General features: G+C 39.7%; 1 protein-coding gene across 5 annotated transcripts in view; it reads right to left on the bottom strand.

The window, feature by feature from the left end:
- The window catches only part of LOC117150720 (fasciclin-3), a 72587-nt gene extending 46997 nt beyond the window's left edge, over positions 1–25590 (bottom strand). For 2 of the 5 annotated variants that reach the window (XM_033317738.1, XM_033317739.1), the window contains exon 1: positions 24957–25589. In XM_033317738.1, coding sequence (XP_033173629.1) covers positions 24957–24999 — 43 coding nt within the window. In that variant the 5' untranslated portion in view covers positions 25000–25589. Of the gene's footprint in view, positions 1–24956 lie in introns of all 5 variants that reach the window. The other 3 variants (XM_033317741.1, XM_033317740.1, XM_033317737.1) reach the window with 2 other exon arrangements.
- Between the last annotated feature and the right edge of the window lie 441 nt (positions 25591–26031).

The following is a 26031-nucleotide window of genomic DNA, read 5'->3' as shown; positions in this document are numbered from 1 at the left end:
ACTTACGTGAGGCCGTTTGCATTGCCAGTGTGTGTGCGTGCGTACGTGTGTTGGAGTGGCAACAATGGACCCCCAGCCCAATATGCTCGACATAGGTATTACCTGTCTTTTGTATAACATCGCGATTGGCTGGGGAAGTTGTGCCGAGGGGCAGGAAATGCTTTTGGCACGACAGACTTTTCAATAAACTCCCTCAAGCGTGTGCATTAAATGCAGCGAGGGAAGCAGAAGCCAGCCAAGTCTGCTTAGGCACAGTGGGACTGTGCTTGGAGCCGCGAACAGTGGTTACAGATTGAATATAAAATTATTTTTACACTAAAATGGTCAACGGGTTTTTGAAAACTATATGAATCTTTTTACGCTAATAATTTTGTTGAATATCTTTCTGTTTTTTTGCTTGTTAGAAATTGTGAAACATTGTATATATGTCTTATATTGCCTTCACTTTTCGCACGACTCCGGCACACTGTGCGTGCATCATTGGCCGCATTGTGGTAGCCACAAATTCTTATTTGTTTCTTTCATTTCTAGCCCGACTTGCCTTTCTCTCCTGCCCGCTCTTTCACCAGGGCTCCTAGTTTTCTATGTCTATTTCTCAGAGGGCTTTCCCCCTGTGCCGCTCGGCAATTTGCATGGCTTGAAATTCGAATTTGAAATGGAAAAGTAAATCGTGTAATGTGCCTGCAAGAAATTGCCTAATGCCCCAACGCTCAGTGGGAAGTAGAAAGAGAGGGGTGGCGTTGCATAGAAAGAGGCGGCAATATTTGAGAGACTGAGGTAGAAAGAGGTAGAACGGTTGACTGCCTGACAGGCAATTCCAGGCCGCAAAAGTGCGGAGAGTGGCTCCGTGCTAAAAACCTTTAACCAGAAGCAACGACTTTGAGGCATATGGGACCACTAGTAAATGGAAAACCAAGCTTGGAAAAACCAAAAAAAATTACAAAATGAAAGAAAAACCAGGGAAAACTGAGAAGGCAAAAGCAGACCCGCGTAACGAGGAGAACGTGAGCTTTGTGCATCGGCCATTTATGATGACGACGATGATGGCGCTGAAGGCACTCCCACATGTTGTTGTTGCCGATGCACGGGAAACAATGTTGTGATTTGTAATCGGAAAATATCCGCGAGTGACGAAACATAAGTTATATATAGAGTTCGAATTCTTTAAGTTTGGAATATAGGACTATTTATCTCATTATTGATCCTATTATAGCGAAGTGACCCCAATTTTTTTCTGCGTGTTTTTGGCATTGATGTCGTGCATGCAACACCAACACAAGCACCAGCAACTTCAGCAGCAGCAGCAGGTGGTGCATGATTGCATGTTGCAAAAGGGGAAGGAAACCCGCGTTGGACTTTCTCAAGGGGTTGCCTTCGTGTTGATCTTAAACTTAGATAAATAAACTTCAACATCAACGCAAGCAAATACAAACAAAAAAAAAAAGAAACAAGTTTAAAATGCAAGGGAAAAATATTTAAAGGTTTTCCAATGCACATTTTTGTGCAGCAGCATTAACACGTTGTTGTCCTAACAAAAGACCGGTGAAAAAGTCCAGAAAAAAGTGGAAAACGGATTCTTTAACACAGCCATTGTCCACTCACGAACGAGAATGGAGCCTGTGAAATGGGGGCATTGAAGCGTGGAAAGCCGCCCGGCTTCTCTGGAAAACTCCCACTCTCTTACCAGTTTCAATGCTGTGCCCAGCCATGTGACAATTGTCAATGTAAGACCACAATTTAAGGTTTAAAACGGTGAGGGAATTCCCGATATTCCTCTGCAAAATGTAAGCAGAAATAAAAGACCGAAACGAACCTTGATTTTTGCTTGAAAATTAAAAGCAAAGTAAAATGCCCCACACCATCTGGAATGCTTTATATTTTGCAATTTAGGTTCAATATTTTTTGGCATTTTCCATTTGTGTTTGCTGCTGTTGTTTTGTCACATTGCGCATACGTCACGGTGGCCTCCAGTTTTTGGCTTCACTTTAGACATTCGACTTTTTCCAACTGATACAGTGGAGTAAGGAGAGCGAATGTAAAAAGTGGGGTTTTTCGGGGGTGGTGGCCCCATAGTTTCGTACTCGGCGACAGCCTCAAGCAAAATTATACGCATGAGCGCCACGGAAATGGCAAACTCGACTACAACTACCGATGCCAAAAAAGGAAACTGCAGAGGCCAAAAACACAAAACACAAAAAAAGAATAATAAAAACGACAACAAAACAAACAGAATTGAAAGCAACACCGAAAAGTGTTGCCAGAGTGAAGGAGACAAAAAAGTGCGGCATTGCATGTCCAAATGGAAAAACAAAGGCTGCCATTTCCACCTGATGCCACACCCCAAGCCCAGCACTTGCTAAGGCGGAGAGTGGGCGGGGCGGGAAAAACCTGAGTAAAATCGGTGTACGAGTGAGTTCCGTTGTAAAAGTTGGTAGGAAATCAAAAGAGTTTTTGTCATCATGATCACAGCATGGTAGAGTTGAGTGAATGACAAACGTCTGTCGGAGGGGCTTAAATCAGAGGTTCCTTTTAAGGATAACATGCAATGTAAATTCCCTTCAAGTGAAACAAGGTAATTGGTAAGATAGGATTAGATGTTTAATATACACATTAAGTAAAAAAAAATTTAGAAAATAATTATAATACCATTTATAATTTATATTCAGAGTAGCAGCCAATGGTAAAGTGTCATTTCTGTGGTCCAAAATAATTGTGTACGCCTTTGATACTCGTATTGTGCATGCTGGCCCAAAAATGTCAGAAGATTAGTTAGCTTTGAGCCGAGCATTGAGCTAAACACTAGGCCACGGAAAATGCTATGCATGTTGGTCGGAGGGGGGAGATGAAAATGTTGGAGCACTGCAGTGTTATAGGGAAAACAAACAAACGATTGCAAAGTGACCCCGAAAATGGCAACACAGCCTGGCGTTTTGTTTCGTTCCGAATGTTTTGTTTGCCTCTGTGGCCAATGGCCAACTGCGGTTCGGGCCAAAACCCTTTCACTTTGAAACGGCAGCTCTGCCGGGGTCACTGCTGCCAAACTGCTGGACAGGATTAGAGCCACTTACAGTCGGAGTGGCCGAGTTGCCGGCAAATATCCAGCAGTGGCAATATCATAAAAAGCAACAGCTAAATGCCATAAAGCTGACGCGAGATCCAAGTGTAGGCCAGGCCATGGATTAGACCGACTTTTTGGCCAGGCTCTTATCTATTTGCCCCGAGTGATGTGAAAGCTAAGCCCATGTTCACTGAGCTCGTAAATTAATTGCCTCGGTTCGAGAGTCCAAGAGTGGAAAACTGGACAGACCAGAGTCGCAGTCGCCTGCATAATAGATGTTAGCTTTCCATTTTCAGTTGACAGCATTTTCCAGTTAAATTCGGTGCGTTGCACTTTGAGTGTGGCAAAAATGGTGAGACCGAAGTGCGGCTAAGTGAAGTGCGAGTGTCGTTGCTTTTCTCGCAGTGAGACGCTAGAAAATTGACGGTAATTAGATTGATTGCACACTGGCCTTAGGAAAATTCATCGCTTGGCAGTGATTAATTAACCGGGGCGAAAGTAATTTTCGCTTTTAGTCTTGTCGGTTTTGCAAATTATACAATTCATATTTCATTTAACCTTTTTGAGGGCGGTAAGTGGTCGTGGCCATTTTCAGGTGAAAGTTTGCGACAATTGCATGTCGTCGCCGTCTTTGATGACTGTTTTTAATTGGCTTTTAATTATTTATTAATCATTTTTTCAGTCGCAGCAATGAAAATGTTTGCTATTTGCGGCATTTGCAGTTTTAATTTAAACCTCAATTAATTAGAAAGACACGTTGATGGACTTGAACTATTTTCTGCTCAAAGTATAAATGTAAAAAATGTGAACTATTTCATGGAAAAAAAAATTGCAGAATTTTAATGGCAATTACAGTTTAATGGTACATATGTTCTTGACAATCTATCGTTGTGTCATATCATACAAAATACTTTTTTTTATCAGTCAACAAGGTATGTTATCTTAACCACACCACTTTAAAAACTACCCATTTACAATTGGCATTCCAATTTCACGACCGGATATTGGCTAATATTATTTAAATTCGACCCAAAGGCACTAACTTCCGAATAAATCAGCTTGAGACCAGCAATAAACCGCAGATCTGGTCGAGTAGTTTGGGGGTTAGCCACATCAAATGAAGGGGAAGGCACTAATTACACAGATTTCAAGCTAGCCAACGTACAAATCATTCTTGGCCAGTTTCCAGTTAGCCAGCCGATATGGCCACCAACGAAAAAACATTTAATTGCAGTGCCAAGAGGGTTGGTCGCACAAACGGGCCAAAGGGGGCGTGGATCAGACTTGGTTAAATTTGTGTGGTAAATTTTCATGTAAATCGCAGCTCAGCAAATAAATCGACCGAAGTCAACATCAAGTCATCAGCGTTCAGCCAACAGCAAACAGCATTCCAAGTCGGTTTTAACTGCCAAATGTGGAGCAGGCGCCGTCTGAATTGCAACTGCCTCATGCTACTTTCTCACTGAGAAATGTATTTGCATAGTAAGTATGTCTTAAAAAAGTAAGTATGGCTTACAAAATCAGCTTTAAATGTGTTTCAATCAGAGGGAACATGGTTGAGATGGCAGTGATTTTTGTTCCTCCATCGCGGCTAGTACTTGTGACTTAAATGCTTATGACTCTTATGACTTAAAATCATGGAACTTATTTCGCTCAGTGTGCCGAAGTCGAAGTCAACATGCATAAGCATAAGATAGTCATCATCATGGCGGGCGCATTAATGACTGCCTAAAGGGGGGATCCAGCGGCTCTTGGGGGGCTCATGGTGGGTTAGTGGACCGAAAGGTGCGGGGAGGGGGCGGTGCTGCAACGTACGGAGGCAACAATTGTTGTGGCTTTGCATTTGCGGCGCAATTTATATGCAAGCGATTGCAATGCGTGCACAAAACGCATACAAATGTAATTTGCAACGCGCGCGCTCTTGCCCCAAATGCAAACAGCTCGGATAAGACGGGTTAAGGGGGTTGGCAGTCGAGGGTTAAGGGGCCGGCGGTGCTGGGCGGCGGTGCTGGGCGGCGGTGCTGGGCGGCGGTGGGTGGTTTTGGTGGCAAGCAAGTTCTGCAGACAAGGCGCATATGAAATCAGTAGCAAACACACAAATGCAGCTGCATGGCGGCGGCTCATTTTGGTGAATAATTGAGACAATTACGCATATAGCGTATAGTATCTGTATAGGATGGGGGGTCAAGGGGGTCGGAGCCCTGCAGCCCTGCAGCCTTCTACGTGTGCCATTCAGACAGAGATCCAGGCAATTTGTATTTTAAGTGGCATTAAAAAATATATATGCATTAACATGCATACATATGTATATGCCAGCGCAGCTCGCATGGAAATGTGGCGCACATAGGAAATAGGCATAATTATATCCACGCAGGCAAGGCAGCCATAATATGTTATGCAAGACGCGTGGCAACCGAGTATATGTATGTGGAAAACTGCCGCAGAGAAGTCGGCCAAAGAACCCACAAATTAACCCTAATAATACGGTTGTGCAGCGTATTTAAAAAGGGAAAACAGAGCTAATATGTTAACTTTTTCCGCAAAGTACTTCAAAGCAACTAAAGTTGAACAGTTCTGCTTTTTTATTTTATAACCAACTATAAACAAACCAATTCCTTTAAATATTTGCGAAATACAAAATAAATATAAACTTAAATAAGCCAATATATATGACTATTTTTCTGGCTGCATTGATTATTCCTTTATAAAATTTACTTCGTTTCAAATCGTGACTGATTTGTTTAGGCATTTCCAATAAAACTAAACTAAATCTGCTCTATTTGATTTCAATAGCAAACAACCGCTTGCCACATTTGTTTGTTATCTGAGACCTCAATAATATATTTGACTTAGGGTCTGTGCCAATTTGCTGGACTATGGTCTCCCAATCATCTTTTGACTTGCCCCAATTTATATGAATATTTCCAGTTTCGGACTGCAAACCTCTGCATAAGTGAATCAGCTTAATCTCCAACTGAGTCACTTGAAAAGTATTTTTTTGTTGCTTGCCCTCTGGCATATTCATTTAAATTATGCTCGCTCCTCCTCCACTACAAAAAAAGTTCAAGTGGCAAGTTCCCTTTTGAGGCAGCCGGTTTTTTTTATTCTCTTCGGGGGCACGAACTTTATCAATTGAGCATGGAAATAGTTTTCTTTTTTACGATGGGCCTCAATTTGTTTGGGGCAGCGGCCAATAATTGACTTTGATGGGCCATTCCATATTAATTTTATTAATTCCTGTTTTGGCAATCAAAGCAAAGCCTGCAGTCAATTGTTTTTTGTAGCCACACAGATGAAAAAACTCAAAATTAATCATTAAATGCAACTCTAGGGCAAAAGTATTTTAAGTGACTTAATTGTCGAGGCGGCCGTTGCACAATGCAAAAAACACAAGTAAGCAAACGAGGCCATAAGTTATGCCATTTTGCGTTGGCAGGCCCCCCACAGATTTTTCCCCCTACCAGCGAGTCTAAGAGTTGGAAAAAATTACCGTAAAATGTTGTTAATTACGTTTTCATATACAGCAACATCAATTCGCAGCCCTTTACACAGTCTGTGCAAAAAGCTTGCGCACACTCGGCCACTGAAAATGTGAAAAATGCAACGGGAAAATAAAAATAGTTGACTAAACTCGTGAACCGTGTTGCATTTATTTTTGTGCTGTGCCGTCGCAAAGCACAAAACACGAATTGCCATTTAACTGGTATTTTTTATTTACGACAACGAGCAACTATCTATATATAGTTAGCGTATCCGTGCCTGCGGTCCTCTGGAGAGTAAAATATACAAATGCAGAGGCTGGTTTTTCTGGCCATGTAAGTTCAGCATATGTGGCCCACTAAATATGCAACTAATTACGGATTATCTGGCGGATGGCAAGGTGGCAGATGGGCAAATGGTTCTGGCCGGACATTGCAATATTTTCAATTTTAAATCTACTTAACTTCCGTTTTTTGTGGGCTTTAAGCAGCAGATTTATCTTTCGTCCTGAAAACGTACCTTTTTTTGTAGGTTTTTTATCTGCAGGTATTTATATAAAGATTTGTTCTGAATTTCAAATAAATTGGTTTGGTATATATAAAAAGAAGAAATCTTTTATATTTAAAAATTGATTGATTTTAAAACGTTGTTTAGTTGCATTTTTTATTTCGGCAATTCTAGAAATAACTTTACAGAGCACTCAATTTCCTGTAGTTTTCTTTTATCGTTTGCAGTTATTCTTATTTTTCCTTAAGCAATTCGTTTCTAATTGCTGGTAATTGTCTTTTCTTACCCGCTTGCCGGGTTTTCTCTTTCTCTATGAGCAATTCGCAACAGCTGCGAGACCCAGAGACCCACAAAACTGAGGCAGCAACAAAAAGTAGCATGTAATAGCAAATTATGTTGCAATTACAAAAGCAAAGCGAAAACAACATGAACAACGAGTAAACTGAGAAAAAGTTTAACAACAGCACATGTAGAGGATCCCCGAAACCCCCGATTTGCCCACTAAAACAGAGTTCTCTTTCTGTTTTCGCAACAACCTAATTGTTTTCATTTTTTTTCTGTTTTTTTTTTGTGTCTGTTGCTTTGCACAAAACTTCATTCAGGCAAGAGATACGTAAACACGAATACGAAAAATTAAAAAAAAGAGGTAAAAAAAACAAACAGCTAAATTGCAGGAAATTGTCAAGTGACTCTCTAAGCATTTTGGTTCCACCTTGAATACGTCTTTAATCGATTCGAAACTGAAAGACATAAACGCCTACACAGTGACAAACTAAGGCAAGCTATTCAATTTAAGTCAATTAAAAAAGAGACAGCTGTGAGAGCTAATAATTTACCTTCGTGGGCGAAAAGCACTTGTCTTTTGAGCAATGTCAAAGCAAATAAAACCGCGAAATAAAACGACAAACTTCATGAATAACCAGTACAACTTTCGCAACAAAAAGTTTAGATTTTTGCCCAGGAAGTCCTTCTTTTCGCTAGCATCCCCTCACGTTTTTGTGTACTTTTCCTGATAATTAATTCACCTTTTTTGTGTTTTCCCATAATTATTATGCAGCAATTTGTATGAGTTTCTGCCAGACAATTAACTTTTGTTGTGCCTGAGTTCCGCAAAATGTAAGTCAAAAGAAAACACTCATTAACATGAAAATGTGTTAAGGTTAAAGAAAATATTTAAATCACTGACCAAGAATCAAGGTAAATGAAATCATGGACTTTGGGGCCTGAGAAACCATCTGAGATATTTCGTTTGCTTGTTTTTCCTTCATGTTTGCGGTGATGAGAAAGCTAAAATATGGATTGTTTCGGGGCATTGACTTCGTTCACATAAGTAGCCCGCGAATTGGCCCAGTCATGATTTTTTTCATTGAGGGGCTTATTCCACACAACCTAACTGTCAGTGTAGAACCAAAAATCACCATTATTAATAAACCTATTTTCTTTTCGGGATTTTTTCGGTACTAGTTTTCTTGGGCTTTTTTAATTGAGAGAAATGTGGGAAGAAAATTGGTTTCATCAAATATTTAATACTGCCTTCAAATCAGAATAAAAATAAGTACTTTAAGGCGCACTCCATTCAATATATACATACCGCTTTTTTAATTTCCAATTAAATTGTTCGATGATTGAACATCTCACACATTAATTGCTTTAAAATCGAATTTTCAAGATGGCTAATGAATGCCTTAACCCATTTCAATCAACGCCTTGTCAAATCAGAACGGAAATATTTTATAAACATTTTCATAAAAACCGAGTGGAGAATAAATCGAATAAACAATGGCAGCAGCCGCAAAGGAGAGGACCGCAATGCCATAGGAATTAAAGGAAATTAAATTGAGCAGGCAACAAAAACATAAATCGACGGAGGAGATTCCATTGTTTATACCTATTCGATGTAGTTTTTATTGTTGTCGCTGGTGGTGTTGCATGTTTCTTGTCAGGCGTCATTGATGGATAAACAAAGCGAAATGCAAAACTAAGCCACAGAAAAAAGGGACAGGCAACGACAAAGATGCATAAACAAAAAGAACAAACAATCTGCAGCCCACTTGAGAGAAAGGCACTTGTGTGTACACCACACATGCCAAATGAAACATGCCACTGGATGACTGAGATACAGATACATTGCCACAAAGATACAAACGTACCGATGCAGATACAGCTGGAGAAATGGAAGCGAAAACGAGAACGATTGGAGAATGTCGAACTGCATCCGAGGACTGATTCCGGCGGCCTGCCAAGCGGAACTTCAGGCGATGTCGGGAATGATAAGGGCTGTGGCACGGGGCGTGGATGTGGTAGATTCAATTGTCAGTATGTTTCCCATGTTGCCCTCCTATTATTCAGAGATTTATGTAACGCCCCCATAAACTAGAACAGTTCTAGTCCAAGAGGCTGCAACGAGTTTGTGGATTATGTCTAATTGTGTTGTAATAAATTGTCAATCCATGCGCATTTGAAGTCGTGGCTTTAAACAATCATAGTTTAGCCAAAAGCCCAGCAAGTGAGGCAACAAAGCTCTGAAAAGCATTGACAAAAATAGATTTTCCAGCCCTGTGGTTTTTTGTGGATAACATTCTTGCGTATCTACACAAAAAAGTAATACACACTTGTTAGTACAAGTTACAAAAGTCCCACTGTATCAGCGAATCTGACAGATACAAGCCCCACTTGGCATGCAAAGCTCGGCACTTGTCTGGCACTCAAGTGGTATCACTCCAAACTCCCCATCTCTCCACCCACATACCCATCACAATTGGCATTCTTCAAAAATTCACATCCTCCCCTGCCGAGGCTTCTCCCCACATTTGTGTGTTCCATTTCCTGGGAGTGCAATCAATAAATATTTTTCCTTGAAATTAAACAGAGTTTACATTGCGGGCGAGAGGTGGGCGCACCAGTAACACAATCAAAATACAAATAATGAAGAATAATGAGCACAAAGGGCTGCATGCCGAACAATAGTCGGAAAAATCTGAAAGATGCAGATGGGCACTGTCTGTGTGAAGTGTTTACAGAACGGAAAGCTTGAGATCGTTCGATTGCATTGTTTTCGGTCGGAAAGAAGGGGAGGCCCCTAAAATCGATCGATGTTTTTTGGGTCTATTTATAGGTTTGAAAGTTGTGTTCAGGGATTATCAGAAGAAAGTGTTGGATCAGTCATGACATTTAATCACAAATGGGAAGCGACGAAGTATGCGTCAGATAATGGGAATTTGTTACTCTTAAATAGTAATGATAAATGTGGAAAATGTTTAAAGTTATGTATGTACGACTTTTTAACTTCATTATAGAAATGTTATTTATGTAAAACCAATACTCGCCAGACTAACTCGATTGGACCTCTCATTGCGCCGAATGCCCAAATCGAACCAAACGAATTTCAATTTGAAAATAATAAACCCCTTATGCAAAATGCGCCACGAAACCCCCGCCTAACCACTAACCCAATAAAAAATTAAAGGGATAAACCCCCGCCATCGTTCTTCCACAAATCCCAATCCAATTTTGTTACTCTGATATTTATATATGGCAAATAAATATTTTTTAGACGTTCTACTATATATTTCTCTGTTTGCCCGCACGAGCGAGCCATTGTTATTTGCGTTTGATTTTTATGTGTTTTTAATGGGAAATAAAAATGAAATCATGTGTGCAACAGATTGTGGTTCAACCCATCCCGTGCTACCAACCATTCTAAATCTCTGTATTGAGAATATTTTGCGGATTTGGTTCGCCTGTTTGCGTTTTGTGTCACATTCGAAGCGACAGATTAAAAAACAAAAACACCCGCACAACATTGAAAACATTTGCGGATTTTGGTTTTTGGGCCGCAAAACATTTGATTTTATTCGGTTGCAAGTCAATTGATTTGTCATGAGCCACCCGAAAAGCCCAATTTCTACAACCGCATTGGTGAGCGTTTGAAATTCAATTAGAGTTGACTTCAGTTTGTTACGTTACTTTTTGGGGCCGAAAACTTTAATTATATTGGGTGGATTTTTGTACATTTCCATTTTCCCCAAGTGAAATTGCATAAAATTTGATGTTAAACTTTTGCTTTCGCCACGCCCCCAAACCAGAAAATGTACTTAAACGCTATCACAAGGCAAATATCACGAGAAACCGCAGTATTGGGGAAGAAAATTGGCAGCTAAGGGAGCGAACGAAAACAAAAGCCGGAAAACAATTTGATGAAAGCGCACCGGGAAACTCTTGCTGAATAAAGAGGGCAGCTGGAAAAGCGGGGAGGGAAAATAGAAAGGTAACACTCACAGCGAGCCAAGTGAAGTTCAAACGAGGCCAATGACATTTGCAGTTGCTGCACTTGATTGCAGTTGATTCGAATCGTAATCGGATTGCAATTGCCTGCACTTGTTACAAACACGTGCTAAAACTAATTGAGGCCTGCACTGAGAAAAAATACGAGCAGCAAGTGAGTTTCAGAAATCGAAGTAAAAGTGAAAATATATTATTTTTATAATATGCTGGAACAATTTTAAAAGCCAAACCAAATAATTATCAAATTAAAAAGTTTGTAGGATTGATTTCGAAAATTTAAAGAAATAATTCTAGAATCAGAAACAATAGTGTGTAAATACATTCGTTAACAGTTACCAATTCCAATTGCTATTTGTGGATTTGGATTTGAAGTTCTTGAAAACTCCCAGCGGGACGTGTTAATGGCCGCAACCTTTCTGTTAATGAAAATCCCATGTGCAAGTGAACAGAGAAGATTTTCCGACTTTGGTTTAAAGATATTTACGACCTGCCCTCATGTGCGTGTGCCTCACGCCTTTTGTTTTGCTTTAATTATGGGCGTGTTCGTTTGCTTTCCCTCCTATTTTGTTTACATTTCTCGCTCTTGGGTCGAACTTCTCCTTAGCGAAAACGTAAACAATTAGGCGTTTTCAACCCGATCCGAAGAGCCTTCCACTTTCACGGGATTCGGCTCAGTGAAACAGCTGTCAGCAGGCAAGCATTTAAAAATTTAACTCTAAATTTCTAAAACACAAAAACCCAAGGTATTGAAGAAGCAAACGTTTTGTCGGCTTTTGTTTACAATTCGCTTCCGCTTTTGAGGCGGTTTTCTGTTTACCAATTGTGACAGCAACTTTCTTTTTCGCCTCGTCTATTTTTCCCTTTTCACGGTTCGTGTATCGTGTTGATGACATTTTCGAGAAGGTGATAATTCTTTTTTAATAGTTTTTCCGGCAGCCAGCCGCCAACAAGTGACATTTATTGTGAACGTGTCTTGGCTCCCGAAATTTCCACACAGAACTTTTGCTTCAGATACATAAATTTCGAATCGACTTACGTGAGATCACAGAGGTTGAACAAAATCTATGGAAAGTTCAGCTTACCTGAAAAGTAGGGAAAAATGGGGAAATTAATTAGGGAATTGTAGGATTTTAAAATTAAATGATCAGGAATTTATCAGGAGATACATTTGTTCTAAAAATAAGAGGGAAGCCCCCAATATCAAAATAATATCTAAGACTTCTTGTCGCAATACATTCAGTTCAATACAGCCAGTCTGAAGATTCGATTAAAAAATCTATTAAAGGTTCAGCCTAAAGGAAAACAGTTCCCAGCTTATAAACTTGTTTTTCAAACCAATTGATATTTTTTTTTGCAAATTGTTCAGTTCACCGAAATTCACTAAAAATATCTGTCACTCATCTATCAGTTGGTCAGCATTTGGTAAACTCCATTGCATTTCCTTTGCGTTCCTGGCGCCAACAAAATTCATTTCGTTTCGGGTTGCTCGGTTGCATGCTCAATTTATAGACATTTCCCCAAAAATGCAATACCGAACATTTCTGGGCGAAATCCACCGTCACACAGAGAAAGGCCAGGCCTGGCCCGGATTTGGCCCCATGCCTAAGAACACGTTTCATAGCCCACAATTGCTGGTCTGGTCGGGCTGAAATCTCGGCTAAAACGAGTCCCACAAAACTGGCAGCTGCGATTTTTCCGCATTGTGGGGAGGGGAAAATGGCGAAACCGAAAACGGGGCGAGCACCACTTTGATTAGAGCGACTCACACTCACGACCACTTCGTGAATCATTTTCAATTAATGCGAGTGCGGCGACAGCTGGTGAGTCAGTTTCCATTCATAAAAACGTTCAATGTCAGCGAAATGAAAGGAAAAAATTCACTACGTTTCGGAATATGGCAATTATTTCTCACTTAGGAACGTCACAGGGTCTTATGTCATTCACCATTTGCCTTTTGTTTTGCTCTGCTATTTTTGCATAACAACTCAAAACAGTGGCAATAATTACAACAAAACCCGCTAATTTGGAGGAAGTCCAGGAAAATGTTTTATTGCTAACGACCACATTTATTTATGAATTTTTTTATGTGTGCCGCGAAAAATAGGGAAAAATAGCCCAAACCTGGAACCACTTGGCCAAATTTGTTGCCCTTTGTTGGGCTGCTGTCAAGCCAGTCGCTCACTTTATGGCCGACCATTAAATTGGTCTTGGTTGCAGCCGCTGTTTATCGCTGACAAAAAGGTTTTACTTGACCCAGTCAAGTGCGGAGCAGTCGGCTTCGGGTTGGGCACTCCAAAGTGGGTCGATTTGGCTTTGGCTTTAGTAGCGCCAACTTGCCATGGAAGTAGCTTTTCTATAGCAGAGCCGGAGATTTGTTTGTGCCGGCTATAGTTTGAGTAGCTACTGCACAACAAAAAAGGAAATGAGAGTCCATGGTAGAACTTAAAAAATGTGAAACACATATACCAAATCACTATTGTGTTTCAGAAGTTTTTTCAAACTTTGCATTTTATTTATATTGCATGTTTTTAAGAGACATATTTCACCATCATCATTTGTATGAATTCACAAACATAAAACTATTTGTATACCATTTTTCAACACCTTTTTTTTGCTGTGTGGCGTTGTTGCCACTGCAGCTGCTGGTGTTGCTGCTGTTTTGTTGCCGATGTTGCTGCTCTTGGCAGCCATGTTGCTGGTGCTTAAACAACCGATGTTGCTGCTGTTCCATAAGCAATTTTCTTTAAGCTGTACTTGCTGGTGGTGCTGCTGCTGTTGGTACTGCAGATTTTCAAGTTGCCGCTAAAGGTTCAACTGTTGTTGGCCTTGATTTGGTTTTGCTTCGCTACTGGTCCTACTCTCCCAACTTCTAAGCCGTCTACTGCAATCGCTTAACTGCAGGGAAAATTGAATTTGGGCACTTAATGACGTTTTACTGCCGGGTCAGCTACAATCGCTTGGCCTTTCACTTTAGCCGGCTTTCAGTTAGTTAGGCGACAAAGTTGTAAACCATTTACGAGCCATCCGTTGTCTGGCAAAAGGAAAAAGACAACTTGTGGAGTGCGCAGATTGCAGAACAAGTTAAAGCAAACTAGATTTGCAAAAGATGCAAAAAACTAGTTCTAAATGCTGCTGTTCAACCTTGAAACAGTGGTTGAGTGAATTAGCTTTTTATAGAACCTCTCTTGGCATAACTATTATTCTGTTGATTAAATAAAAATATTGAAACTAAACGTTTTTCCCGTGATTCTTCAAAATAAAGTGGTATTATTCCAACTGGCCGATTTATTGATATTTAAATTAAATGAAAAATCGCAATTTTTAATAATTATACCGCTATGATTGGGCTAACTAAAACAATGCATAAACGTTCGAATTTTCGTGGTAAATTAGAAATGATTTTATGTGAAATTTGCGCTGTACAAAAGCACAGGGGCTGTGGCACAAAATAATTGCCATAATTCGATTATGAAAATAATTTTTCACTTAAACACATTTGCATATAATTTGAACATATGTATGTTTTGTATGAAGTGGGAGCCATGGGAATGCGTATTTTTATCATATTACAGGCGTAATTACAGCAATCAAATTTGACCAGACTTTGCCTGTTAATAGAACAAATAAAATTCATAATCAATTCAGCTTAAATGCGCGAAATTATTAAATTTTTTATCGCCCACCACTTTATTTCGCATCGAATTTATTCAGCTTGCAAACATTTTAATTACTCTTATTTGGTGGGAGTTAAATGCAATTTGGCCCTGTTGAATTGCTCTCTACTCGCAAAGTTTGTCCATGGCTTTAATTTCGTATTTCTCTCGCACAGAGCGTTATGATTGGTGCAAACTTTTTGTCGGCACTGTAAACGCCCGTGAATACCTGTACTGACTGCTTACAAGGTGAAAGTGGTGTCTGCTTCTCGGTTGTAAAAGAGTGTCTATCTGTTTTATGTCTGCGTGCTGTAGCTTTTAATTACCGAATTAAATGCGGAAATTAGAAAAAATGGAGAGTCAAATGTTTCCTTTTGATAAATATGAGAACATTTCTTTTTAGGTGATTTTTATTGTAAAGTGAAAGTTTTTGGCTCGCCTTTGAGGAAATTGTTACACTAAATGTATGAGAATTAAAAACATTGTGGTGGAGTAATAATTTAGTTTTCGTAATATACTTATTTATAAAATACATTTCATTGCTTGCTATCATATTTGTATTAAGATATTTTCTTATCAAACAGAGAGTAAATTAATTTCCAAGGCTTTTGTGACATAACATTGCATTAATATTTAATTGCCATTATTTGCCCTCAAGACACAATCCTCCTCTAGCTCTGCTCATCCATCATCTAAACTTTCGGAATTTTCCCCCATAATCTACCGCAGCAAACTTGAACTTTTTCTGCTGCCATTCCTTTTGTTTATCATTTCTGCCGCCAAGAAGTTTTCATTTAGTCAGTTGCCGGGCAAAAGTGGCAAATAAAAAATAGAATTTATATAAAGCCAAGTCGCTGACTGATAAATCCCGCAAATACTACGCGCACACACACAAGGTAAACACTATCAAAGTTGGCTAGACTCGAACAGAAAAGAGCAGAAAAAAGTGGGAATATTCATTCCGAGCGATAAGTTAACAGGCGTGACTAAGCCCAAAGCTAGTTAGGAAAAAACAGACAGAGAAACTTTCAGCTGACATTTGGCTCTCTCTACTATACATTTCTTTTTTTATAGTTATTCTGTCTTGGCAAACCCTTTTCCGCAAGTTTTATAAATTAAATGCCATAAAGTGAAAAACTTTCCTGACGGCCTGACTCACGCACTCACAAGCTCACTTAGAAAGTAATTGCCTAAAAAATATGGCCAAAAAAGTGTAAGAAGGGCTAAACGCGGGATAATTCCCATGAGAAGTGCGTGAGTTGTGAAATTTATTTAAATTAAATTTTTATTCTATGTGTTTTTCGGCTGAAATTGCAATTGCTCTTATGGGCAAAGCTTTTCACTTTTTTTAGGGCCTAGTCACGCACGCCATTAGGCCGCAATGAAAACTAAATAAAGACGTGAAAGAGGAGGAAAGTCGTGAAAACCCTTTTACCTGCTCATTCAACGAAATCGAATTCGCAGCTTGTAAAGCTTAAATCCACCTGCAGTAATTTCCCCGACCGCTTGAATTGACATGTTAATATGCTAACATCAATCCTAATCTTGGTCGAGTCAGTCTGTCAATCTTTCTGTTCAGTGGAGACTATTGTCTGGCCAATAAATGAGTAAATGACAGGCACACAAACCCACGCTTGTTTGCGGTAGTAAAGACACCAGTAAATCTGGATATCCAGTAGTAGTACACTGCCTGAAATTGGGATATGTTATGGCCCATATTTTTGGCAAAGAATCTCTCCGTCTTGGAGATAAAATGACACTATTGTCACCTCATTACATTTTTCATAGACTGTAGTTGCTTATTTACCATGATTGGTGATTAAATCGCACTTTTCTTCAGTGCATCGGTTACAGTGGATAGCCAGCCAGCTGACAACTGTTTTGTTGCACGAACGCCGGACATTTATCAAATTAAACAGAGTTTTGAGGGAGATGGCTGAGATTGCCAGCACACAGGAGCACTGAGAACACTGTTTGTGCGGCCAAGGTGTGGATTCAACCCCGCAACCCCCACCCACCATCCCCCCTGTAAAATGAGAGTTAAGCCCAACAATGGACGTATAACGAGCCTCTGGCATGTCATCCCATCTCCTTTTCGAATTGGCACTGCCCAACCGCTTTAACTGCCAGGCACACAAATTCAGACATTTATGTTTGGCACTGTCCGCACCAGGAATTGTCATTAGGAAGAGAAAAATTGCAAGCTGGAAAATGTTTTTAATTATGTGTGTGGTCTGTGTAAAGATTAGTTATTGCTTGCTGAAACGCACACATAAATTAAACGAATAAGTCATAAATTACAGAAAGAAATATACATTTATTGGGCCCTTTTGATGGGCATGATACTATCTCATGATAGGAAAATAAAGTCAGACACTAGAAATTTTAATATCATATACTTTCTTGCTGAATCACCCAAGTATTGAAATGAAATTGAAAGAAAATTAATTCCCAGCTTTTTAATTTCCAGTTAACACAATAAGATATGATTGTTTAGGATCTATGCTTTGAAAATTATTTTTTGACCGTTAATAAGTTATTAACATTCCTCATTTCCGTTTTAATTTTTTCTCTGGCCAGTAAGCTCGACTTGCTCAAGATCTGGGTTCAGTAACCACGCCCAATTCGGACCCGAAAAAATAAAATGGGTCAAAACGCAAACCTGAAACGAAACTGTCAAATTGGTGGCTCCCACGGAGGAGTGTTGATGAGGGGGTGGTGCCAACGAGGGGGGCACACACAGACTTTTTACGGAGTTTAATTCGACTTTTTGTATTTCTGTATTTTCTTGCACTTTTTTTTCAAAAAGTCAAACAGCAAGAGGCGAACAAAAAAGTTGAGCAAATACAACGTGCAGGCAATACAAATATAAAATAATTAACTTTAACAATTCTCTCACACACGCCCTCTCTTTTTTACTCTCTTTGACTGCCAACACCCATTGAATAAACAAAAAAAAAGTAAAGTAAAGTAAAGTAAAAAAACCAGAAGTGAGCAACAACAGAACCAAATAAAAGGCAATAATGTGGAACGGAAAAAAAACCAACAATAATAACAGTTAAAAATATTAACACACACAACAACAGCAATCATTGCGCATGTGTGCGTGCTTTGGTTTTTACGCTTGAAAGAGAAAAGACTGTGGCAAATTAAAAAACAAACGTAGCAAACGTAAAAAAGAAACAACGTTGAAAATGCTTGTAGAAAAGGTTGGGGAAATAAAAACAGCAAGTAATAATGAACAAAAATGGAAACTAGTTGGAACAGCTAGCCAACAACATGAAAAGTCGAATAAAAGACAATAAAATAAGACTGAAACTGAAATACTGAAAAACTGAAAAACCGCACTAAAACCGGTTCGTGAGCTACTAGAGTTGTGTATCCGTGAGATACTGAAATACGAAATTAAAATCCAAGCGAAGAGCGAGCGTGCGAGAGGGAGAGAGGTGGACAAAACTTTAGCATTTTCTGAGATGTATGGTTAAAGATTGCGTTTTGTTCGAAGCTTTTGTTCCGAGCCAAATAATGACGGATACGGGGAGGTGTGCGGGGTGTGTAATACCAAGAAAATGGTTATAAGGCCAATGAATGGCTGAATGGCTAAAAACCCGAGTCTCTGAACTTTGAGATGAAGATTTGGGGGCATGGAGCTCGGACCTGTTGCTAGGTTATAAAATTTAGAGGGAGGGCATATGGTAAAGTCAGATTATTCTTCATACGGTTTTTTTTTAATGGATTACATCACTTAATCACTTATGTAAGCCGATCTGCCGCGATTAAAGCAGTATCTGAAAACTAAAATTTTACATGAGGCGCAACTAAATATGTATATTTTAATGCCTACGTATTTATAATTTCTTATTTATTTCACTGTGAAACTGGTTTCTCTTTCCAACTCGCAGTCGTAACCAATTATAGCTCTTTGTGAATCTTGAATGAATACAATTATCGCATTCATGAATACATGTTTTTACATACATCAATCTGTTCCATTACCTCTTATAAACGCTTTTTGCTCGCTCATTATACATATCTGTTTTAATTTCTTAATCGCAATTTTCTTTGTTCAATTTCCATGCAAATCTGCAAAATCTTTTTATTTCTTTCGCCGCAGCACTCTCATATTTGTTTGATTGACTGTTTATCCATATGTGAATGCCGCGTGATTACTGCATTTAAGGTGTGGGCTTCGTATTATTAAGCCCGGTTTTTTACACAGACTAAAAATATTTAATTAACGGCTGGCATTTTCCGCAGTCAGTAGTTTTTTCTGCACGTCTGTTTTTGGACGCTTATTTGCGTTTCGGTGCTTTTCGGTGAACAAATGCATTATGATTTGATATAATTAATAATTATAATGCCCGGCGCAACATTATTTTCAATTATTTTTCACTTTCGGGGCTGGCATGCAGCCTCATACCAGCGTAAAGCCAAAAACCCAAAGCCCCCTACCAAAACCCAGGCAATAAGTCAGTCAGCCTGACATGACGAGTCCATTCAATTTACACAGTCATGTAAATTTAATTAGAACTGCACATTTAATTAGTATATAGAAATCCCTAAGCCACACCCACACCCTCAAATTACAGATTACGATTTAATGCAGCAATTATGGAGCATTTCTGGTGTTCCTTCAATCGGTCATTTTATGGCGATGCATAATATAATAGAAAAATCATATTCACATATTGATTTAATTTTCCAAAGAGAAACGGACATGAATCGAAAGCGATGTAAGTGCAACTGTTTAGCAATTTCGACATTGATAAAATTTTAATTGAATTTATTGCCAATAATGTCGATATATGCACATGTGTGTGGCCGTAAGCCCAAATATTGCATTATGGCCCAGATTGTGTGCGGCATAATAATTTTACATTTCCAATTACCTAATAATATTCATCGATGAATAGGCAGTTCTGTGCAGGGATGAAAGCTGGCTCCATTATTCGTGTGGATATGAATCGAACGTACTTAACAAATTATTAGCCATTCGATTTGCGAACATATTTTCTTGCCGTGCAGAATGTTCTGCGATTCGAATTGCATTCGCCACATTTCATGTTTAGTGCACCGTACAATGGTGACCCAGTAAGACCCAAGAACTATTATCAACATTTAGCATAAAGCTGTCACTGTTTTTGTCAGCTGATAAGGGACACCTTGCACACCTTCCCTCACCACCCACTCCGTGTAGTACTGCCCACGTAAACCTTATCTAATCGTTCACATATTCCCCATGCGACCCAAACAAAAACAGAACCAGAATACCGAATACAGAATACAGAGCAACTTCTGGATGTGTATCGTGCAATAGTAATTGCAGGTGGGACTGTTGCAGGTGATGTACACAGCGTAAAATTCCGACTAATTTATTGAAGTTGTTAAATTTCGTTTTTAAATCATAACTATTTCTTACATAATTTTTACAATCTTGAAGAGGCTGACCATATTTATTTTGGCAACCTGGTTAAACCGGGCTTAATTTAAGGCTGGTTTTTCTCAGTGTGCTTCTTATCAACAGCTCAAATCGTGACCCAAATCAAAGCCAACTGCACTGGGCGCAAATATAAAGAGTCAATGAGAATGTGAAAAAGCCAAACAAACCTGACACAATTTTCTGGGGCTGACTAACATAGGAAGATGTATACGAGTAGAAGAAACGTGCGGGGATATAGAAAGTTGAGTCAATCAAGCGGGTTTCTGTTCACGTCAAATTAGTCGATTACTGCCTTTGTACGCCAGTTGCATGAGTAACCTGCGAAGCTTATGAATCACCACATACAGCCGCAGAATAACTAATATTTGTTTGAAAATGGAGAAAAACAATAATTGCAATTATCATCGCAATTGTGCGCGTTCGTATAAATAACTTGACAATGAAGTAGATTTCATAAGTGGTTTTTTAAAAGGGGGGAAAGTAACTTATAAAAAGGGAATTACAAATGGAACGTGCTGATAACCCTTTAAATTCACCCTTTAGTGCAACAAATATTGAAAGTCCCGCTGATTCAACTTTATATATTATTAAATGGATATTAAAAATACATTTTTTATTTTATGATTTCAAAAATGTGTTTAAAGACATTTTATTGGATTCCCCATCCTCATTATTTTGTCTCTTTTCATTGCGAAACACCTCCAAAAGCGCATTTTTGGAACTTCTTCCTTTGGCCTTTTGCAATTGTGTCGGTTTCCCTTATTTTGGCCACGTTTTCACGCTCCTGGTACGTGCTCATAAAGACAACTCTGTGCCGCCGAATCGATCATAAGTTCGCTTCATTGTGCTCGAGACTCACACACACACACACTTGTATGCAGTTGCAGCCCGAAAAACAGCAGAGGAAAACGGGTAACTTTTCCATAAGCTGTGCAACTTTTTGCCGGCTTTCCCGCTTTTCTTTCTTTATTGTCTTTTCAACTGTTTTGTCGTGCGGCAGAGGAGCAGAATAAATAGGGTAGATCCCCCATTATATTTAATTTGCCTGGCATACGCTTTGTCAATATCGCACTCCCCCCCTCCTCAGCCAACCCTTTTGGCCCGAAAATTCCAGCATGGCCCAAAGCGCTTCAAACTTCCTGGGCACGCACACAAGCTCACAAAAAGACAGACAAACATGCAGATAAACGCGTATGTACATACATATACAAGGGATGCATGCAAAGAGTTGTTGTTGACAATGTTCAGTCATTTTTCAGCAAATTAGTCATGAAATTGTGCATTTCTATTTGTCTCTCGCCCAAATTGCTAAATTTGTAAATAAAAATTGGCTGCCGGCGATTATTCAGCAATATATATAAGTGTCAATGTGGAAAATCGAATTGAAAAATGATAGAGCAAATTTTGGGGAAACAAATCAATTCATTTGGAAAGGGATAAGCGCTGAAAGTTTTGGCCTGACAATGTAGTTTTAATTATAATGAGAATTGAAGAAGACAAATATTTATGTAAATTTATTAGTATAGTAGTATAGTAGTAGTATATATTAAAAATACATTTTCCCTGCACGCATTGACTGAAATTAATATAATATTCGTGTGGCAACTTTGATTTTGCCAAGGTGAGAGCAGCATATGTATATCACAAACCATAAATCATAGATTGATTACAGACTTACAATCCAAGCAAGCAATAAAGTGGCGAAGAAAGGCATTTGAAAGAAGCCCGCTAGCAATTAACCGACTCTTCCTTCCGCACCTTCGAGCGGGAAAACTCCCGCTTTTCATTTGGGGAATACCTTTTGGTAAACTAAAGCCCCCAGCGCGATAAAGCTTTTGTGTCCTATGGCCAGTCCTTTTTTCGCAACGTTTCAGTTACTGCAAAATTTTCAGTTGGTCGCTCGGACGCTTTTTTGTTGACCAGGTAGCAAAGCAAAAAGCCAAAATGAAACGATGTTATGAATATGAATGAGAGACGGAGGAGCTAGCCCTTCTCTGCGATTCCCATTGCAATTACCATAGGTAGAAAAAGAGTTGAAAATTATGTATGTCATGGGCGGGAGTGGGTGGATTGCCAAAAAACCAAAAGGAATAGATATAGGTGCAGTAGTCACAGTTCGCAGTAACAGTCACTGTCCGAGTCACATTTGGGAGCAGCAAACTGGGCAAGCACTGCACGTATTTAATTCAATGCCTGGATCTTTTCTGTGACCATACCAGCTGGCATATATGTATGTACATATATATACAAAATATAGCATAGAACATGCCTCAATTGGTGGCCATTAAAATGCATAAATGCTGGACCGCTTTTTGTTCGCTCCTAGATGAGGCAGTCATAACTAAATACGTCACGACTGCAGCTCCTTTTGGCCATTTGAATTACTGTGAATGGTTTTTGGATGCAATGCCTTATTTACATGCTGCACATGTTGCAGTTCGTGTCTCCTTCATCCCTTTTTTATGTCCTTGCACAAAGAGCGTCCATAAAATTGAATGGGAAGTTTGCAAAGGAAATTGTGGTTGATTTTTATGTGGGTTCTGCTCATATATATAGTTGCGAAAGTGGAGTATGCCATGGAGAGTTTATTTTTATTAAAAAAAAGCGGATAGTTATCTCAAGAGCTAGTAATTTAAAGTTTAAGTATATTTTGAGAACATCCAGAAAAAGTGTCGAGAAATAAATCGGTTGGTTATATTTGCATGTTAATAAACACTATTACCACGAAAATTCGATTCGCATAAAATATTGTTAAATACTATAGAGACTTTTGCCCTTTTTTGTACGCTTAAGCGTATCCTTTGGGTCGGATAGTTGAATTTCCGGCCCATGCCCGTCTGAAAAAACGGTCCATGGTGCCATGGCCGGAGCTGCATTAAACATTTATAATTGCAAGACAACAGCCAGCCGGCAGTCAACTGATGCGATGTCTGCGATGCGTCAGTCCTATAAAAATGTAAAAGTATTCAGTGTGAAGTGGCAAAGCCCTGCTAGAAAAAGACGGCAACTGGCCAGCGGAAAGAGATGGGGAGAAGGGCAGAACCTGCAGTGGATTTCCTGGTGTACTTTATTTTGGTTTTTTGTGTGCAGTTTTTGCATTTACATTTTCGTAAACCTTTGAAAGGTTGCAGGCAGGCTTAGCAACTGAATAAAACGCGGCTGTCTTAAAGTCACGTCATGTGGGTGGTTCCATGGGGTGGTGGCTTCACCATTGGGCGGTTCCAGCAGGAGGGGCTCTTGAATCTGCCGAGGGGCTGTGGCAGTAATGAGGCAGCTGCAAAAGCAACAGCTTCATGTGCCGTGTGTTGTGTTAATGTTGTTAGGCTTTGGCATAAACCAGCATCTTCTTTTCAGCTAATGAGAAATCTGTCTCAGTTTCCCCAGCTAGCTCTGCACCCATATACCCTTCTCGCTCTTCAAGGACGTAATAAGAGGGTACAATATAATAAGCACGGGCTGAAACATTGAAGGATTTTAATTAAATAGAACCGACAGCGTTTTTGGGGCCTTGATGATGGCATAGAATTTATATCCGCATTCGTACGTGGTACAAAGAGATGAAAGTAATGCTCAAGTGGATGCTGATGTTGTCTCCTAATTTCAAGGATGCATGCTGGCACAAGATGAGGCATTTTAATATATTAAAAAAGGAGCCAAATAAAGACTAATTACAATGGAGCGAATATTAAAACGTGGAATACTCAAGAAGGTTTTTAATTTTCTACATATTTGGCGGGAAATGCTAAAATATGGAAACTAGTATTGTTATAGTACAAAATAATATTCCAAGGCAAAATATTTTTCAAAAACACATTATTGATCACGTTATTCGATTCCCATAAAGTAGAACTATTAAACAGTCTAATACTGTCATAAAACCAAGCAAACCTCTTATGGGCACACAAAGCTATCAAACCCTATCACGTATAAACACAAAACCAAAAAAATCCATTAAAACAGCTACTAAACCTATTAATTACGATCCGTGAATCATCTGCGGCGAAGATCTTTCGGGCAAGCCCAATTCGGTTGAAATCACCGTAGAAGACCAAAGTGTAATTGACCTTTCCAACCTGTGCTGGCGCATGGCAAATGCCAGCTGTACCCAAGATGAGAAAGGTCACACTTGGCACGGACACAGATTCAAAACAGCTTCGGTCACACTCTGAGCATGCGCAGTTGGAGCTATGGACCAAACGGGGTCAACCGCCAAAAGAGGAGTAACTATCAATTTTATGGATATTATGACAGCGAACTTTTCACTCAATCATCACTTTCATAGAGACAACACTTTCCACAGCCCCGCGGGGCGATGTCTTCTCATCAATCAAGTTTGCCGTTCAACAATCATATTTTTATACAGCTCGAGGTGAGAACACGTTTTTTGGCTAGCATCTTTCTATTCATATACATAGGTATCTGGAAGTAAGCTAAACTTTTTCACACATTTGCGCGGGTCTTAAACGAGCGCGTGATATCATCTCATGAGCGCGACTTTGGCTTTACTTTCCTCTGAGCCGTTGTTTATTCTTACCTGTTAAGATGGCTGCGAGACATATAAAAACGATCCGTGACATAATTTTGCTGCTGACTTCCTTTGGCTTCGCGTATTTTTTCTACTGAGCGTGAGCGTATGAGTGTGCGGTAATCCCGGTTTTGTTTTTTTGGGTTTCCTTATATGTATGTATATTTTTTTTCTTGGTGTCACTCAGGCGTTTGGTTGCACTTGCTTTAGCTTTTCATGCATAAAATATACGGCCAAGTACGTTTTGGTGGCACTTTACGGCCGCTGGGGCTCTGGTTTATATTTTTTATGTGACGTGTGTGTGTGTGTGTGTTTTGGGGTGTACAGTGTGTGTTTGGATGCTTTTTTAAATCCTTGCTAGTATTTGTTATTTTCAAGGGGTATATCCGATCGGTTGGGTTGCGCTAATCGAAGATTATGCCACACTTGTAAACACACACGGTGGGCCAAATGCCAGTTGCAGCGATAGTGCTCAATGGCCGGCTAACGCACACGGACGCAGGTTTATACGAATCCGACCCGAATAACGATATCAAATCCCGAAATGCCGAACCCAAAATGCCGAACGACCGATGTGCCCACGCAATCCAAGAGCGACAGAGAACGACTGATAGGAGCAACAGTTACCAAACGACTGAATCCGCTCCGTGTTTATAAAGTTGCCAACATGGGCAGCGCAGCGGCCGCGACGTCGGCGCCAGCGGCGGCAGCGACAGCGGCAGCATGCTGCGAACACCAGGCGTATGCGTTTTTACATATGCAGTCGCTGGGGTTGCATGTTGCCGCTGGATGTTGCTGGCGTTCGTCGATGTTGCTGCTGCATGTTGCTGCCGCTACATGCGCGACGAGCTAGCAGCATTGCTCGTTCTAGTTTACGCTTTACAGCGACTTTGTGTGCAGGGTACTTTTAAATTGTGGGGGTATATGGACTATGCTACGCTAAAATAATACTTTAAAAATTATTGGAGCTGTATTTTTATTGTTAAAATTGTTAAAAATAACAAACTCATTACAGCTTAGCCTGCATCTCCGGTTTTGATGACACATCTATTTAGGTGGAAAATTTTAGGTGACTAACGTGTTC

This window comes from Drosophila mauritiana, chromosome 2L, assembly GCF_004382145.1.
Source record: "Drosophila mauritiana strain mau12 chromosome 2L, ASM438214v1, whole genome shotgun sequence".
NCBI lineage: Eukaryota > Metazoa > Arthropoda > Insecta > Diptera > Drosophilidae > Drosophila > Drosophila mauritiana.
Note: the sequence above shows the minus strand (reverse complement) of the source record. Positions and strands in the feature narration are given on the sequence as shown.